The sequence below is a fragment of the Accipiter gentilis genome, chromosome Z, assembly GCF_929443795.1.
Source record: "Accipiter gentilis chromosome Z, bAccGen1.1, whole genome shotgun sequence".
NCBI lineage: Eukaryota > Metazoa > Chordata > Aves > Accipitriformes > Accipitridae > Astur > Astur gentilis.
In genome coordinates, this window is record NC_064919.1 from 19,233,615 (window position 1) to 19,250,304 (window position 16,690).

General features: G+C 41.8%; 1 protein-coding gene across 4 annotated transcripts in view; it reads right to left on the reverse strand.

The window, feature by feature from the left end:
- The window catches only part of SEMA6A (semaphorin 6A), a 112,593-nt gene that overhangs the window by 13,923 nt on the left and 81,980 nt on the right, over nt 1–16,690 (reverse strand). For 2 of the 4 annotated variants that reach the window (XM_049795727.1, XM_049795728.1), the window contains exons 18-19: nt 16,514–16,564; nt 9,339–9,503 (exon numbers count right to left, since the gene is read on the reverse strand). The exons of 1 other annotated variant lie outside the window; for it this stretch is intronic. In XM_049795727.1, coding sequence (XP_049651684.1) covers nt 9,339–9,503; nt 16,514–16,564 — 216 coding nt within the window. The remainder of the gene's footprint in view (nt 1–9,338; nt 9,504–16,513; nt 16,565–16,690) is intronic. One more of the 4 variants, XM_049795729.1, reaches the window with a different exon arrangement.

A 16,690-nucleotide genomic window follows, 5' to 3' on the forward strand; every position in this document is an offset into this window, starting at 1 on the left:
TGAGACTCACTATTTCAGAGTATTACAGGTATTCTTCCTGGCCAATATAAAGTTGGTGATGAATATGCTGTTAGCCATTTCCAAATGTTTGCTGAATTGTACAGCTGTGCCAGAAATGCCTCTTAATGCTTCCTGAGCAACTCCTCTATAAACTGCCCTAAGCTCTTCTAATGCTGATGGAGCTGTTAAAATCTACGTCAGCGGGGACTCTAACTTACTCTGATCTGCTGGGGCAAGGAGAGCTGTCAGACTATCAGCTGGTGGTTGAAGTGCTCATCAGTCACAGCATCAATGCTCAATGTACACGGAGTTGTCTGTGTGTTTAGTTGCCTAACTGTGACAAGTCTCTTCTGGGTACGAGGGACTGAGATTTTTCAAAAACTTACAGCTTGGCCAATGAAGTTCTTTTTTCCCCTCACAGAAATGTCAGGATGCACATGTTTGATATAATAGTAATTTTGCACTATCATCTGCTTGAAAACATCTCAATAAAATGCCCTTGAGACTCTTTTTTGTAACATGAGAATAACAACATATTCTTCCCTATCCTCTTTCTCAGCTACTGGCACAGAAAATCTTAGAACACATGATTAAAATCTAGCAAAAATCATAGCAACAGTGATCGGATACCAGAGACTAGAGTGTCTCACTAAATGACTATTAAAGAGCTCGAAGTAACACCTGCCTAAACACCTGACTAAACTAAGGATATTCATAGGAATGACTACTTTCTAAATGCAATGACATTTGTTATCTGTATTTAATGTTCAATAAAATTAACATGGCAAAATCTAAATTATGCCCTCTCCAGGTTTTTCTTTTTTAGATTAACTGCATGCTGTTAATCAGTAAGCACCAGCCCATCCTGACATAAAGAATTAAGCTTGCCTTTTTGACAGTCTTAAAGAAAACCAAGAAAAAACAGGAAAAGGGTCAGTCAGGATCCTTCCTACATACTGAACGGGATGTTGATACCATTCACTAAAAGGTTATCTATATGAGAAGAATGTAGGTGGTGTTTTGTACAGAGCCATGTAATTAAAGAGTTCACAGACCACAAATCGTATTAAAAGTGCTCCGAACCAGGACCGTCAAAGTTTAGGTGGCTGTAAAATTACTGCAGGACATCTTACCTATTAATTAATACAATTATTGAAACTAGGCACATCCTATATGAGAAAAATTAATTATTCAAATATCTTTAACAGCATATTGACATTTGAATTGTACACTGGCATTAACACCAAAAGGTGCTTTAAGCATCTTTCAGCTACTAGATTTTCTGCTCTTAAATCCCTTCAAATTTCAAAGCAGTTTCAGAAATCTCTTATTTAAAGGGCTAGGTTACCCTCCCGATTCAGCATCTTTGCATGGCACAACATCTCCCTATACTCAATACAAACGCCACAAAATTGAAACTGGGTGTTACTTAACATCCTGTTCACCAATTATGCTTTGCTATTTCCAGATAGAGTAGTGGCCCTGTGTGGCCAGCATACCCTACAGCAAATTCCCAGCTCTTGATAAATATGTCAGTGCTACAAGGGTCAGACAAGAGCATGAGGCGGTCTGTGTCCCTCCACCAAGCTGTCCTCACCGGGTGACTGCAGATGAATGCAGCTGGGGATCTAGTCCATCACACAAGAGCTCTAATGGCCTGAACCCTGAGCAGCTGCCTTGACAAATTAGACGTGGCCTCTTTTATTGAAAAAGCAGATCGAGGTCCTGGGGCAATGACAGTTTTTCCCTGTTTTAGTAAGACAAGGTTCTACTGCTCATTGCAGCCTGGAAATGGATAGCCTGACTCTAAATCTATGCAGGCAGACAATTACAGGTCAAGGACACCTGCTGTTTCCTGCAGCCACAGTTGACATTTGATGAGCTCTATTTAAACTTCACCCTTCTTTTATTTGTAGGATCCAGTAATCTGGAGACAGAAAAGCTCTGTTGATCGTTTTCATACCCAGCAGCTGCACATTGACACGACTTCTTCTATTACCAATGATGGGGTTTTTTGTCTACTAAATAGCAAATGGCTCTTGGTTCTAACCTTGCTCCTCACGTTTCCACTTCTGCTAGTCAATCTGAAATACAAACTGTTAGTGAAATGTAGAAGTATTTTGATTTCTGAAAATTTTAAGTTAGTGCCAGTGCTGAAGTATAGGCATTTCTTTAGGTGGGGCACTGGCAGTTGGTATGTCTTGGAATATACCCTCTCCATTATTTAGATTTCCTCATCCTTGCTGATCTTTTGCAGTGAAAACTGTTCCTTTCCTTACACTTTCAGAAGGTTACTATGGAAAACCTGTGAGTAAATGAGCTGGGGCTTTTTTACATAAGGTTTGAAAAGAAGACTTAGTCACAGAAAGACACACTAATTCACTGCCCTGTATTCTAATACAATCCCCAGGTTTGATTAAAATTGGCTTAAGGATGTGGCCCTGCGCGTGGACTTAGTTTCTGTCATCTTTTCTGCATGCCTTGTCTGCTGTCTCCTCGCTCTTGTTCTCATAGAAACTTACAAAAAGATAACGAAAACAAGTTTGAAGAAAATCTGTTGTCAGAAACATCCTTCCAGCATTCTTCTTTCATCAATTTTATATACAATCTCCATTTCATTAATTAGCATCTGGTTTTCTACCGCCACTGTTTGAACTTGAGGATGCAGTCTGAGATGATTACCTGTCTCTAGCCCTGGGAGCAGACAGCTCATACATGCAAGACAGAACAGAGGAGGGATCAGTGTCGTTCCTCTGGACAAGTCTGGTGTGTTCACTTAATCCTGACTGCACAGCCCTCTGGTGTGTATCACAGCATACCAGTGACTCCACCGTGGTGAGGTCATCAATCTTCTGGCATGTTTGCTAGTTATTAGCCTGGTCTGGTGACACAGGTATCTGGCCATTAAAAACTCTGCTGAGAAATTTGGTCTCATTTAATTGCTAACAATGCCTTTCTGGTATTTACCTGATATGGAGCTAAAATGGCGGTCCACAGCAGGTATGCCATGATTAGTCTCTGAGACATTCAGAACCTGGACAAGTTGCTCATTAGAGCCATTCAGACAAATATAGGGTTGTTTCTTTGTTTGTTGGTTTTTAAAAAAGGATTTTTTTAGTATTTCACACAAGCAGCTAGTACATGCGACAAATGTAAATAAGGCCCCCCCTTCTAGAAACAGGGATGTTTACAGTAAGCTGATGCTAATTTACCTAAGAACATTTTAGGAAGAAAAATCTATAGGGCTTTGTGTAGCACAGACTCATCCCACCAACCTCTGATTAAATCGTAATGGGAAAAGTAAGTAGGTTTTAATCTAGATGTGGCTCTATAAAAGTTTAAATGGACTTAAGTTCCATGCCATTGTGTCTCACGTCGGTGAAATTTGTTTGTGAAGCACTACAGCTCTGAATAACACCTCTCACTTCAAATCTCAGACAAATGCTACAGAATCATAGACATAATCAGGGCAAATTCCCTACTCCCCTTCTCACAGCACTATTTTACTAGACTGTGGGCAAAAGACTTAAAAGTATAGTAAGTGAAGGATCTGGTCTGATTCGATCTTCATTGTTTCCTCAGCACTTGAAACTGTTAGTGAACTGCAAAGTACTTGCAATCTGCTTTATGTCTGTGCATATAATGGTTTGAGACACGGGAAAGAATAGCAATGTTTGCGTAGCTTCCTCCCAGGCACACATGCTTTAAGTTTATAGCTCTTCCTGAGCCCCATCCAGGCAGAACTGACTATGGTGCAACTCCTTCTCCCATTAGCCTAACAGGGTTTTTTAGGGTCAATACGTTTCTTCTAACAGTGCCAGGATGATGACACAGATCAAACACAGAGTATTTGCTTCAGCTTGAAAATCCAAGCCCTGCCCCTCAGACCTGCAAATACCAACTCAAAAGATAAGTTTTGACAAATTTTGTGCCACTTTAAATCCTCTCCTGAATTATGACAAAATGCCAGCAAGATAATAAAAACTTCTCCCTGCTTCCTCTGATACAAAATGCTTTGAATCTTTTAAATCCTTGCACATATTAGCATACAACAATATTTTTGTGTAAAAACATACTTTGCAAACGTACTTCCTGGTGAAAAACTCAGCCCTCCCATGATGAACACCAGTTGTTTAATTTATGCAAAAAGGAGTCCGAAGCTTGGCTTTGCCACAGATTTTTTTTTTCCTCGTTTCATGTCTACTTGTAAAGTATCTTGTTAAATCAGCACTTTACATTCTTTATCATAACTGTACCTGAAGTTTCATATAAAACTGTCTCACTGCAGCAGAATCTGCCTGAACATTTGCAGACTCTCCGGAGACAAGCATTGTCAGCACTTGGCAAATCTTTCAAGTAGCTATAATCATAGTAAAATTTAGTAACACTGCCACTTGTGTACAATATGAAATATCTTCTGGAGTCAGGTTTTGAAATGAACAGCCCTTTTGCTCCCCAGTAGCACAGCCCTCTCCAAATACAGGAGTTGACTATTGCTAATGATGTCTAATTCTGTACCAGAGGAAGGGCTGCAGTTATTAATAATATAGATTTTATGGTCTATAAAATAATAGGTGGTACCAGATACTGTATCGACAGGAGCATTCTTGACATCCAAAGACATCAGCAACTCTTAACTCTGTAAACTGTTCCCGCTTCTAATCAGCTTTTTCTACCATAGTTACATGGATATTGACAAAAGGCTTGTTAAGGGAAGGAGATACCACCTCATAATCTTCACTTAATGAGTGCTGAGACAAGTAAGAATACAAACATTAAGCCTGCTAACAGCAACGCTACACTTTCTTCATTCAGCGCCCAGCTTGGCCACATCCACCTGAATGCTGCGGAGCAGAAGCTGTAGCAGAACCACGAAATTGTAAGCTGAATTTGCAACTGATTTATCAAAACTGTGATTAAAAGCAGGCTCCAGGCATTTAGGGAGCGAGTGAGAAAACTGAGCAGTTGGCTACATTTGTGCTAACGAACCCAGGACTTGAAAAGCATGAAGCATTTCTGAACGGAGGCAGGAAGGACAGGAGGCAGCAGAGAAGGGCAGCAGGGTAATGAGGGGCAAGGCCAGCTATTCCTGAAGAAAATAACTTTGTTTTCTTCACGTAGGCCTCTCTATGAGCAGTACGTGCCTACTCCCCCCTTCGTTAGTAGGACGACTACAGAGAGACACAGCGCTACGGCACTACTGGGGTGTAGAGGGTAAAGCCTTGGAGTGCTCCGCAGGAGGAGCATCACGACTGCGGAGGAGCGGGGGAGACCAAGTACAATGGCAGCAGGGGGAAGGTTAGATGGTGAGGTTAGGAGAACTGTTTCAACGAAGGTGAGAAACACACAATTAAATTAACACTAAAACACAGCAAGAAAGGAAACAAAACGTAAACATACTCCAGAACATGTTTTTTTTCTTTTTCTTTTTTTTTTCTTTCTTTTTTTTTCCAGGGAGGAGATGGAGGAGAAGAGGAAAGAGGGGTGCAGTTTGTCCAATCAGAGCTGATTTTTTGTTGTTGTTGTTGGTTTTTTTTGGTTTTTTTTTTTTTTGTTTTTTTTTTTTTTTTTTGTTCTGCAACAGGAAGGGCAGATTCCTTAATGGCCAAAATGAAAATGCCAGTGGAATGGCAATGCATAGTTCCCAGTCTATGGGTTGCACTACACATTTTCATCTTGGCAAGAAATGTGATGTAGCTCAGAAACAACAATCCCAGAGTATATTTAGCTACTAAAGCTGTGGCACACAAATGTCACATTCCCATGAGTCAACCCTTTCAAAGAACCCCCTCTTCACGCCCCCACAGATATTCCCCAAGATGCCTGCACTGAATTAAAAGTGAAGCATATGGATAGATGTGACATCATCAAAGCACCCGTGTTACAGAAAAGAAAGCAGCAAGTGGATTCTGTACAATTAGTACAATCAGTAAGAAGCCATTTGTGAGCACAGGAAAAGAAAGAAAACACTGTCCAAAGGATTAGACACAACCAATGACGAACAACACAAAGCACCTTGCAAAACAAAGAGAAAATGTTAAAAAAAAAAAAAGAGAATATTTTTTCTTTGTGAATGTGTGAAAATAAAAGAAATCACAGCAAAAGTGAAAACAAAATCTTGATAAAAGGATAGCAAGCGTAACATTTTCTGATTTAATTTTGTGCAAGAACTCTTTCCTTTGCCCTTTTAAAACAACAAATCAATAGTAATTTTGGAGCCAACCGGCTCTGACTGGGCAAGGCAAGGAGTAACAACACACAAGTAGATGGTAATGGTAACAACCATGCGGTCACCTCTGCCGCCATTGTTTTGATTGCATGTAGACTGCTTCCAGCTTTGTCAATATTCATACTTAGGCACCAATGAATGCATGATATTTGAATGATCCCATCAAGTGCTACTAAGGCTCTTTGGTAGCCATCAGTCCCTGGGTAGGGAACTATTGAATGTAAGCCACCTCATCAGTCAGTGAATTGAAGCGAAAATGATTAGAATCCAACAGCTATACATTTATTAATATTTTCACTGCATGCTCTTCTGAAAGCTGCTACTGGCATACAAGATGCTTTTAAGAGCTAGCTTTCCATCTATTAAGCATTGCTTTGCAAAGTAGGGACCCACACATAACAAATAGTGCCATTAAAATGCATACATGTTGCCACACTCCTCTGGGTACATAAAGGGCCAGATCATCCACTATTGGCGGTTTCTGACACCACTCCCCTTTCTGACGCCAGGAGAAGAGCTGGGTTCTAGGATCCCCTCCATCCTTCCTTCTTTCCTTCTTTCCTTCCTTCCTTCCACATCAAATCTGCTTAATGACATCCCCTCCTCTCAGGGTGGAGGAGAGAATGATATCACTTATTTTCAGAAGAGGGAATACTGGATTTTCTAAGAAGTGTCCTCTCATCTCAAGCATTTTGAATACCAGGTGTTACTAACAGACCGGACAGAAAAAGAAAAAAGCCTTATTTTTTGGCTGTCAGCATTATCACTGATTTATTGCTGAAAGAGGAGTGCTAGGTAAATCACATGCCATCTTTAGAAGGGCATGCAGGTTTACCTGCCTTCTCTCCTCTGCATACATGATACCCAGAAATCACTTTTTCTGAATTGCCCTTCTACAGCTGAAGACCAAGGGCTGACGAATTTAAAAAATGACGACGATATCTCAAACTAAGCTTAAATAGGAAATAGAAATCTGAGCTTTCATCTTCAGCACCCTCAGTCCCTTGGACCCTAAGTTAGTTTTGAGTTTTGAGTATTGCAGCTGCCTGAAACTTTTCCTCTGCCGAGGCTCAGCAGCCTTCAGGTCTGCAGGGTGCAGAGGAGCCCTGTGCTTAACTCACATGTAAGTGTGATCAGGTTCTAGAAATTCACCTTTTTGCTCTGAAAAAAATTGTTTAAACAGGGGCCGCTTCTAAGACACAGTTGAAGGAAGAAGAGCAAATGGCAGTTTTCCCCTTTTTTATAGGAAAAGCTAATTGCTGGGAAGTGGGAGACAATCTCTGCCTGAGGGAATTCAAATCTTCATATTCCATTTCCTGCCATCAAGCCTAAAAGCCAAGGCTACAAGATTAATGTTTGCCATGGCATCTCAGGAAATTTTACTGCATCTCCTGCCTAATTTGACTGGTCTCCTCAGCTTGGAAAGTGCTTCAGGCTTCATCTCTGCTGGGCCAGCCAGGTGACACCCACCGCCTTCATGGCTAGGAACCATAAAGGCTCTTTGAGGTCAATCCTGGGGAGTTCAGTGAGAAACCCAGGATATCCCAGGACTGTGGGAGGCACCATGTACTTGGGGCTGTTGTGAATAACAGGCACTGAGTTCACAGTCTGGGTCCAGACCGTCGCCAGATGTTCGTGCAGCTCTGCTGAAGACTGCTCTGCAATGTTAATGTGCTCATCACCCTCTGCTGAAAGTCTCCACAGCCAATGCAGGGAATTCAAGATTCACTGGGTCAGACGGAGGGAAAGGAATATGATTTAAGTAACCAACTAGTTTGGGCAGAAAATGCAAAGCAGCAGGTCTGGCATGCCAGTGGCTTCTCCAGGAACAGCTGATGCTTTTGTCTAATGAGTTTTTCATGTAAAATGCATGAACAATAGAGACTGGAATCCACATTTCAATTAATATTTTAAGTGTTTTATATCAAGTATTCATAGCAGAAAGGACTGAAGCTCATGTGTGTTCTTGCCCCTGGTGAGTGCCCTAACCACTCAGCAAGTGAGTTTTGCTCATACCCATCCTCCTTCTGGCCCACTGAGTACTTAATTAGTCCATACAGAGTGAAATATCTTCAACAGAGAAGAGATTGAAAGAAGCAAACTAAGAACACCATGGAGAAGAATAACAAGGACTCAGATCTCTCCAGGCAGTGGAGCTATTTGAACCTAAGTCCCCTATTTACAATGGAACCATTTTAACCTCTTTGAGACACAGATTAAAAGGAGCTGGGAGAACGATGGAGGGCCAAGATGGAATAAGGGGGCACCACCATCCTTACATAGGAGAAAAGCTTCTTCTTCTCTAAGTATGTTCAAGTGGCAAATTTAGGCAATTCTCTGCCTAATTCTCTGTATGTATAGCAAGGGGGGACTGGAGGGCAAAGGACAGGGCTGCCACTTGTATCAGACCCAAGTGTGCTTCAGTACAGGGCTGAACACTGTGAAGTGACACCTAAATCCCAACCTTTTGGTGCTTTAAAAATGCAACACAGAATCTTTCTCCACCAGCAGTCACCTCCCCATCTTTTAAAATATGCTAATGACCTCCACAGCCCCCAGTCTCGAAGGTATTTGATGCTCAGGTCTCACTGAAGACAGTGGGACTTAGGCCCAGTGGCTAGGACTATTGTCAGTTTTACTTCAATGGTTAAACTAGAGCAGAGCTTCAGTATCTCTGTCTGTTGTCGAGAGACGGAAATAACGTGAAATTAGCTGAGATTTGCTGTCCTGCCCTGGGAATTCAGACAAAAAGGCATATAAAAGTGCACCCTTAAGAACAATGGGAAGCCACGGATCTTCCTCTGCCAGATCAACAGGGTAGATCAAGTTTAAAGAGAGCTAAATCCCCACTGTTTGCCTCCTTCCCGTACACATGCACAACACACTCTGAAGAGGCATACACTTCTGTTTGTTTTGTGTGGTTTCCTCAGGCAGTGAATTATCTAGGACTGAGTCTGAGATTGGCTGTTTAGTTTCAGGCTTTACGATAAGCTTTTAATTATAGCACAGGAGTTTCATTACATGTTACTATGAGCCAGCTGGAAGCAGTTACACTTTAGTCCTCCCCCCCGCCCCCCGCCACCACAGGACGTCATTTCCAAGGCCTTACCCTTCTTGTCTTGATGATTATGGGATGAAACTGCCACATATGGATCTGTATTTTCAGATGAACCAAGCGGATCCTTCCAATCCAGCATGCGTCCCCTAGCATCATAACCCTGTCGAGCGCGAGAGTCGGAAGTGGTGGTGCTTGGGACTAGGGAACTGGAGTGTCCTGTTTACATTATAAATACAGGTAGGGAAGACAAGTCTCATTAGTCTCTTACCATGCTACCTCCCCACGCTCAGGAATGCACGTACTGTTTTGCTTCCATGATGGGTGAATGTCTCGTTTTATGCTGAGCAGAGCAATGTTTCAAAAGTCCTTCAAGGCATGGGCCCAAGGAAACAGGGGATTTGAACCTTCCAGATCAGGGTGTTAAGGGGTGTGTGCACGCCTCGGGCGGCCGCTGAGCTGGCAGTTGCGTCCTTTTACTCAACAGAGTTAAATGCGTGTGGAAGAAGGTGAGCACACTTCATCTGAGTCAAGCGTCCTTCAGCTGGATTCAGTACACATGCCTGGCTGACACTGACGTGTCGGCCCATGGTGCCTGGTATTGGTTTAGTTAAAAAGCAATTTTAAAACCAATTTAAAGTGGAACCACTTCTAATATGGCCAAAACTGAAGGGGAATGCCAGAAGAGCTACAAAACGGTGACATCCGTGGCTCTCTGCCCCATGCCCCCAAGGGAATGAAGGACTCGCCCAGCACCAGTGTGCTCGCACTGTGGCATCACCCTCCGGATGGGAAAGGTGCAGGACCTGTCAGCCTCTCGCACCCGCTTGCACCCTTGCCATCGGTCCTGTCTGAGCTGATGGTCCAAAATGGCTCTGAGGTAAGGATGAAACCAAACAACATTTCTGCTCAGAGAGACACTGAAGACAGCACCTTACTATGTGGATCTGCCCAAGAACCCGTGACTCTAGGTGCTGCTGGACAAAGGTCTCGCATGTCTTTTTTCCATTACAGCTACTCTAGAAGTTCTTAATCTTGTCCTGAATAAGGCTGATCAACTCTTTGCCTATCAAATACACCCCAACAAACAGCATGTTCACAGGACATGCCCTGCTGGAAACACCGCACAATTTTAACAGAGGTTTGGATGAGGAGGACACATGTTTGTAGACTCATACGTCCTTTGCAGCTAGATCCTGAGAACTACATCAGCACCCAAAATGCTTGGACTGCTTGGAGTCTACCGTCTCTGAATGATGGCTCCAACTTGGACTTCCCAGTGGCTCAGGGTGCTCCATGGCTGCTGGGGAGGGAGCACCAAAACTCCATCCACAGCACAACACTTTGACTGCAAAACCGCATACATCTCTGAAAGTTCCCTTTTGGCACATGCACCAAAATGAATTCTTTTCAGCAGGACTCAAGGAGCCCTGGGCCTCATTAATTTGATGTGGAGTAACTATAATTCCCCTTAGCTATTTTCCTGAAAGAGCCAATCAAAAGAGAGGTTTTTGAAACATGCTCAAACACAAACTAACAGAATCAGATTATTCACAGACAGAATGGCAAATAAAGCTTTCTCTTCAGATAACACCAGACAGACTGACAGCAGCCCTCCTTTCTCCTGCCTCCTTTTAACAGCCCAGCAAATTAATTTTCCTTCCTTAAATATGAGTCTCGCTTGGAGAGGAGTCCAATCACCAGGCTACAGACTACCCTAGCAGGGACCCTCTCCCCACTCCTTCCCTTGATATTGTTTCACTGCTCAGAAAAATAATTTGAGACTTGCTGGGGCAAAGATAGAGCAACACCAGGAGAACAAATTTAAAGCCTCACGGAGAGGGCACAGAGCTGGGCAGGCAGAGACTGTGCTTCTGTAGTTTATTTTAAACATTCACTGGATAAGCATAAAACTTTTGGAAGCTGCATCTCAAAAAGGCTGGTTTAAATGACTTCTAAAGCCATCCAACCCCAGCTCTCAGAAGCACACAGAGCTGATTAACCTAGCTCCCCAATTCCACTCCAGCAATCAGCAATAAATGCTGGCCACCAATGCTCCTAAGCTTTTCAATGCACCCACGCGCTTTGTTTTATCCAGCCCTTTCACCAGCTTCATAGGGTTGAACTACTGATGAAGTCAGCAAAAAAAGCTGCAACTTCTATTAAGATGCTGCTATGATTTAAAGAAGTCCTGCTGAATATTAATGGTCTTAGAGGAAGAAAATGTCTGTGCTCCTCCATACATTTTCGAGGAGCCCTTTCGATTTACTGTGCAGGATTATATATGGCAGCACTTCGGACTGGGTTTTGCACAGGACATTGACACAACTAACTCCTGTAACTGGCATGCTTAGCAGGGAAAATTGGTCAAATTCACAGTGTTCTCACCACAAAGCCAACCTTCAGCTACTACAGCTAATCATTAACACAATTTAGCTCTGGACCTCAGGCTGAAGGCTTATACTGACAACGGCACTGGATTATTTTTTACCTTTCATGATAGGAATAGGAAGTGTGGTTTCTCCCAGCCATCTTTCTTTAATACATCAAATTAGAGGCTGCATTTTGTTGAAATCAGAGCTTTTAATGTCGCTGTCGCTCAGATAGCAAAGAGAAGCCAAATATTACCCACTTCTAAAAGGTTTCCATAATCCACAGCATGGCTGGGAGCATTGGTAACACACAGTTAGATGGATGATGGACTCTCATCCAAACATACTGCCTGTTACACAGCAGTCCTCCAGGAGGATGCTTGTTTCCAAGAGGACAGGTAGAGAGGTCCAGCAACTGAAAACACATGCCCTCTTGAAGTAAGAATATGCTGGAGCCTGAAAGCATGCACCCCTACACCATTTTAGGCTTGTCAACTCCTGTGCCCATCCCCAAGAAATATGAGAAATAATGGGACAGAGAACAGGCCAGAAAATGGAAATTATGAGATTTCTATGTCTTCTTTTCCCTAAGGACTAAACCACAGTGCCAGCATTCATGGGGTTGCAGTCTCCAAGTTAATACTCCATTCAGAAACCACAATAATCTGTACAATATTTGGTCAGCCTACAAATAGTGCTGCACTCAACATAAGAAAGCAATTAGTCATAGCTTGATAAGGAGGTAAAAGAGAAGAAAACCTTGCCAAGTAGCAATCATATTTTATGCCTGTGTTTCATATGCATTTATATGCTCATATCTCTGTCCAGACACTTGCACTTTAGGTGTGCTTAAAGGGGGAATTCTAAGGAAAAGCCATAAGTATGGTTAACGAAAAACACTTCTTAATACAGTAATCTAGAGGAAATATATGCCTAAGGGACACATTTTCTGAAGGGAAAAAAAAAAAAAAAAAGATTTCCTGAACCATATGCTGCAAATACATACAGAACTTCTTCGTAATGGAAAGCTAAGGCTTTGTGAAGATATTAATGTGTACCATATGGTTGTTAGGTAAAGAAGGGTTTCACACAAACGTGAGAAATCAGTCTATTCGCTCTGTTACTAATGTGTTAGTCTAGTACACACTGAGAAACAACCTTCCACACCTAATCAAGATAAACTTTCTTCCACTTGATTTTGACGGAGCAGGGCAGGAACAGATTAGAACTTAATAGCCTGTCCCACTTGTGTTAGAGCTGCATTCTGCAAACACTTAGTACTGGGCAGTGGCTGCTCCTGTAAGCAGTATCACTGTGTCCTGTAAGTGTCCAAATAGCCAGTCCTGCTGAGTGAATTTCACCTCTCAGCAGAGTGGCACCACAAATGTATGAGCTAGTTAAGTTTCTCTCATAAACAGAGAAAAGACTGAAGTGGCAGGCAACACAGTCCTGGCCCTCTCACACAAAGACATTATTAAACCTTTACAATGTGGTGTATAGTTTGCAACACGTAGTAGGCTTTTTTTTCCATTACACCATTTTTATGACTCTGACTGTGGAAATAGACTTTGCTGCAATTTAAAGAGGCTTTAGCATATCTGAGATGTGGTCAGTACCTCTATGTTAATATCGGTTAATACCTAAATATCTAAAAAAACGATTCTGCCTTTGTTTTAAAACAAACCATCTGAAAAACTGCAGGCACAGTGCTTTTGAAACTTCTTTGTTTAAAGCAAACGTAAAAATCAAAATAGACACACTTTTAAAAAATCTGTTTTAGGTGCTTCCATTATTTGCAAAAACTTTTCATTTGGAGTGCTGTAATCAAGTAACAGAAGGAGAGTAAAAGCACTTAGTGTCTACAGGCATGGATAATGATTCAGAAGGGCTGCACTTCTGAATGTAGCTCATTCTGAAGTGCACTTGTAAAATATAAGCAGGTTTTTTCAGGTTTAAAACAAAGACAGGGATTCAATACGTATTTGATAGTTGCTCTAATAAGCACAAGTCATTAGGATCTCAGAGGTTAAGATGTCTGCACACTATCCTATTAACAGCTATGGCAACCTAATTAGACAATTAGAGGGAAAGGCTAAATCAATACAACGGAGGGAGAAAGGACTATGGCTAGGGGGTAAAATAAGGGCCCAATTCACTAAGAATTGATGTTTCCAAAGGTAATTGAAGCTGCTTACAATTTTGCAGAGGAATCCAGCCTAATCTCCTTATTTAAATATGTGGCTCTTGCATCACTTCTCTCTGACCTTCTGCAGCCAGACCTTCAGCCTGCTATCTTCCCCTTGGGTGTCAAAAGGGATGAACTTGAACAGTCACCTGTGTGGACTTTGCACTTTACTTGTTTGCAGCCAATCACATGACACTGCCCCAGAAAAGGGAACCCACCTGCCAAATTCAGGAGGAGGCTGATGCCAAGAATACAAAGATTAAGGGCTTGGTTCTCGTTTCATTCACGCTGCTGCGGATCGGCAGTAAGGCTGTTGAAGTGAGCTGATTTATAGTGAAGTAAATCAAGGGAATCAGGCCTTAAAGACTTCTTCTGCAACTGGAGTTTCAGATGCCTTTGGATATATTTAGCTGACTGGATCCAAAAGCACCCTGAGCATTCACTTAGTTGGTATTCTGGTATATCCAAGTGTTCTGAGGTTTAATCTATTATGAAATACCATTTACTTATGCATTTAACTGTACTCAATAACATTAAAACACACCATTTATAAAATTTTCATTTTCTCAAGGAAAAAATGACTCAGAGCAGTCACTACAGTTAGCAAACATGTGCATGTTTACTGAGACTGGTTTACTACCTCATGCTGGAATTTTTTACGCTCCTCACATGGAAGATCAACAGAGGTGACTAGCACATTTCCTTTCATATTTTGCCATGACAGGTGAAAAGAAAGACTGCCTGCAATAATACCAGAATGGGTATTTTAACTAAACCCATAAAAGGAAGAGACCATGTTATCAGGATGTACCTGGGGAGGGTCAATGAAATCATCTGCGAAAGACAGGGCATGAATGGGAACCAATGTTAATGTTGGGTCAGCATTTCTCCACTGCATCTGGCCGTAGGGTCCTACTTTAAGAGTGGGTTAATTCATGGAGTCCGTCTTCGGGCTTGACATGCCTGGACGGTAAAATGGACTCCCTTTTGTTACCTGTACTCCCTGGGACTGCAGCTTTTTTCACTCTGCTGCTTGCTTGAATCACTCTTCTGCTTTCTTGGTCAGATTAAAATATCAGCTTTTGCTAAAATCCCTGCTAATATGATGGCTGACAGCATCCAGAACCACAGGCCCATAGCTATAACTGTGCATTCTATCAATGAACTTAGAAGCAGGAACCCTAAAACATTTCTGGCACTTCAGCACTATGCCCAAGGCCATTTTCTTTACCTTTACATTCAGCAGTACGGATTTTATTATTACTGTTCTTTAATTACTGCTCCTGCATTGGAAATATAGCAATTTTCAAATGAAACAAAGTACTAGTTGTATATGCACATGAAACCATCAGTCTTCCATACATTATGAAGTCTCAACTTGTCTTTGGTTTTGTACGTTCCTTTCACTGGTTGTCATCACACTTTCAAACAGGTTTCACCTGCACCTTTTCCATTTCCTGGTAATGAAAAACATGGGGAATTTGATTTTATTTTTACAAATGTTGAACAGTGTTACTGTGCCTACAGTTATTTCTATTCTGCTGTACTGAGCTGTCATTGGTTCTGTTTTGTACCTACGTGTTTTGCAGGCATGAGATGAAAGGATCAATTAAATATTCATCGCAACTGCACGCTAACCTATCTCTTGCTACATTCAGCCAAATGTAAGGTGAATTTGCCCTAGCTCTGAGGAACTGCTAGTATTGTACAGTGTGAAAGCAACTTCACAAGCAAGCTCCCATCCCACATGGAAATTTGCCATTGACTTCACTGGGAGCAATACCACACATCCTCCTAACTTGTGAGTACTTGTCTATGTTCAGGATGTCTATAAAGAGAAACTATTGCAATCTAAGTCTAGGTTTGAATTTAAAGTGATTATTTATTCTGCAGTAATTCCTCATGAAGACACTTATTCTGCACTCCCAAGTACCAGCGTAATCCACTTCCAAATATACAGAACAAAGTGGTGGAAAGTGCTGTGAGCACAGATTAACAGCTGCCTCATGGGAAACTGCTACTCTAATGCTCCTCTTCAGCTCAGGTCATTTAATTTGGTATGCAAATCCCTTTTTTTTACAGACCAGGGTTCATTCAGGCATTAAGATACTGCAAGCATGGACAACAAATGACTCACCCTAGAGGTGACAGGAACCTTCAGGAATCGAGGCATAACCCAGTCTCAACTCACATGGGTAACAGGTTAATTTTCCTTATGAGGTATCTTTCTGTAACCCAGGGACAGTTCTGCTCCTTTCCCTAAGGTATCTCTGACTGGCTGCTGTCGCAGTCATGACACCAGCCTGGACGACTCATGAGTGGGATATAAGCTGCTATCTTGTTTTTCCTGGTGAACAGATAAGATGCATCACTGTACCCAAGTGTTCCTTTGTCTGAGTGTTCAGACGAAGCCTGCTATTAATCATGTCTGCTGGCATGCCCTTAAAATAGGCCATACCTGACTTTAATTCAATGGAGACAGTTTTGAGGGAGAAGTAGAAAAGAGGGATTGAAAATCAAGAGGTATGACTACATCCTAGTTGTGATTAGTGAATCAGGCCCTCAAAATTAAGACAAAACAAGGAAAAAAAGGCTAACGGCTATTTGAGTACAGGAACTACTAGCTAACACAAGGATCTGGGGAGAATTTTTAAAAACACCCATAAACTGACCATACACTGTGTTGTAAGACATTTCATGATCAGGTGAAGCAGTTGAAATGTCTATGAACAAAATAAATTGGGAAAAAACATTAAATAAAACAAAACTATGAAAATACTTAAAAGTTTAGTAAAAAGTGATTCCTCCAAAATGGATTTGCTGTCAGTAAATAATGAAACTAAGAACTT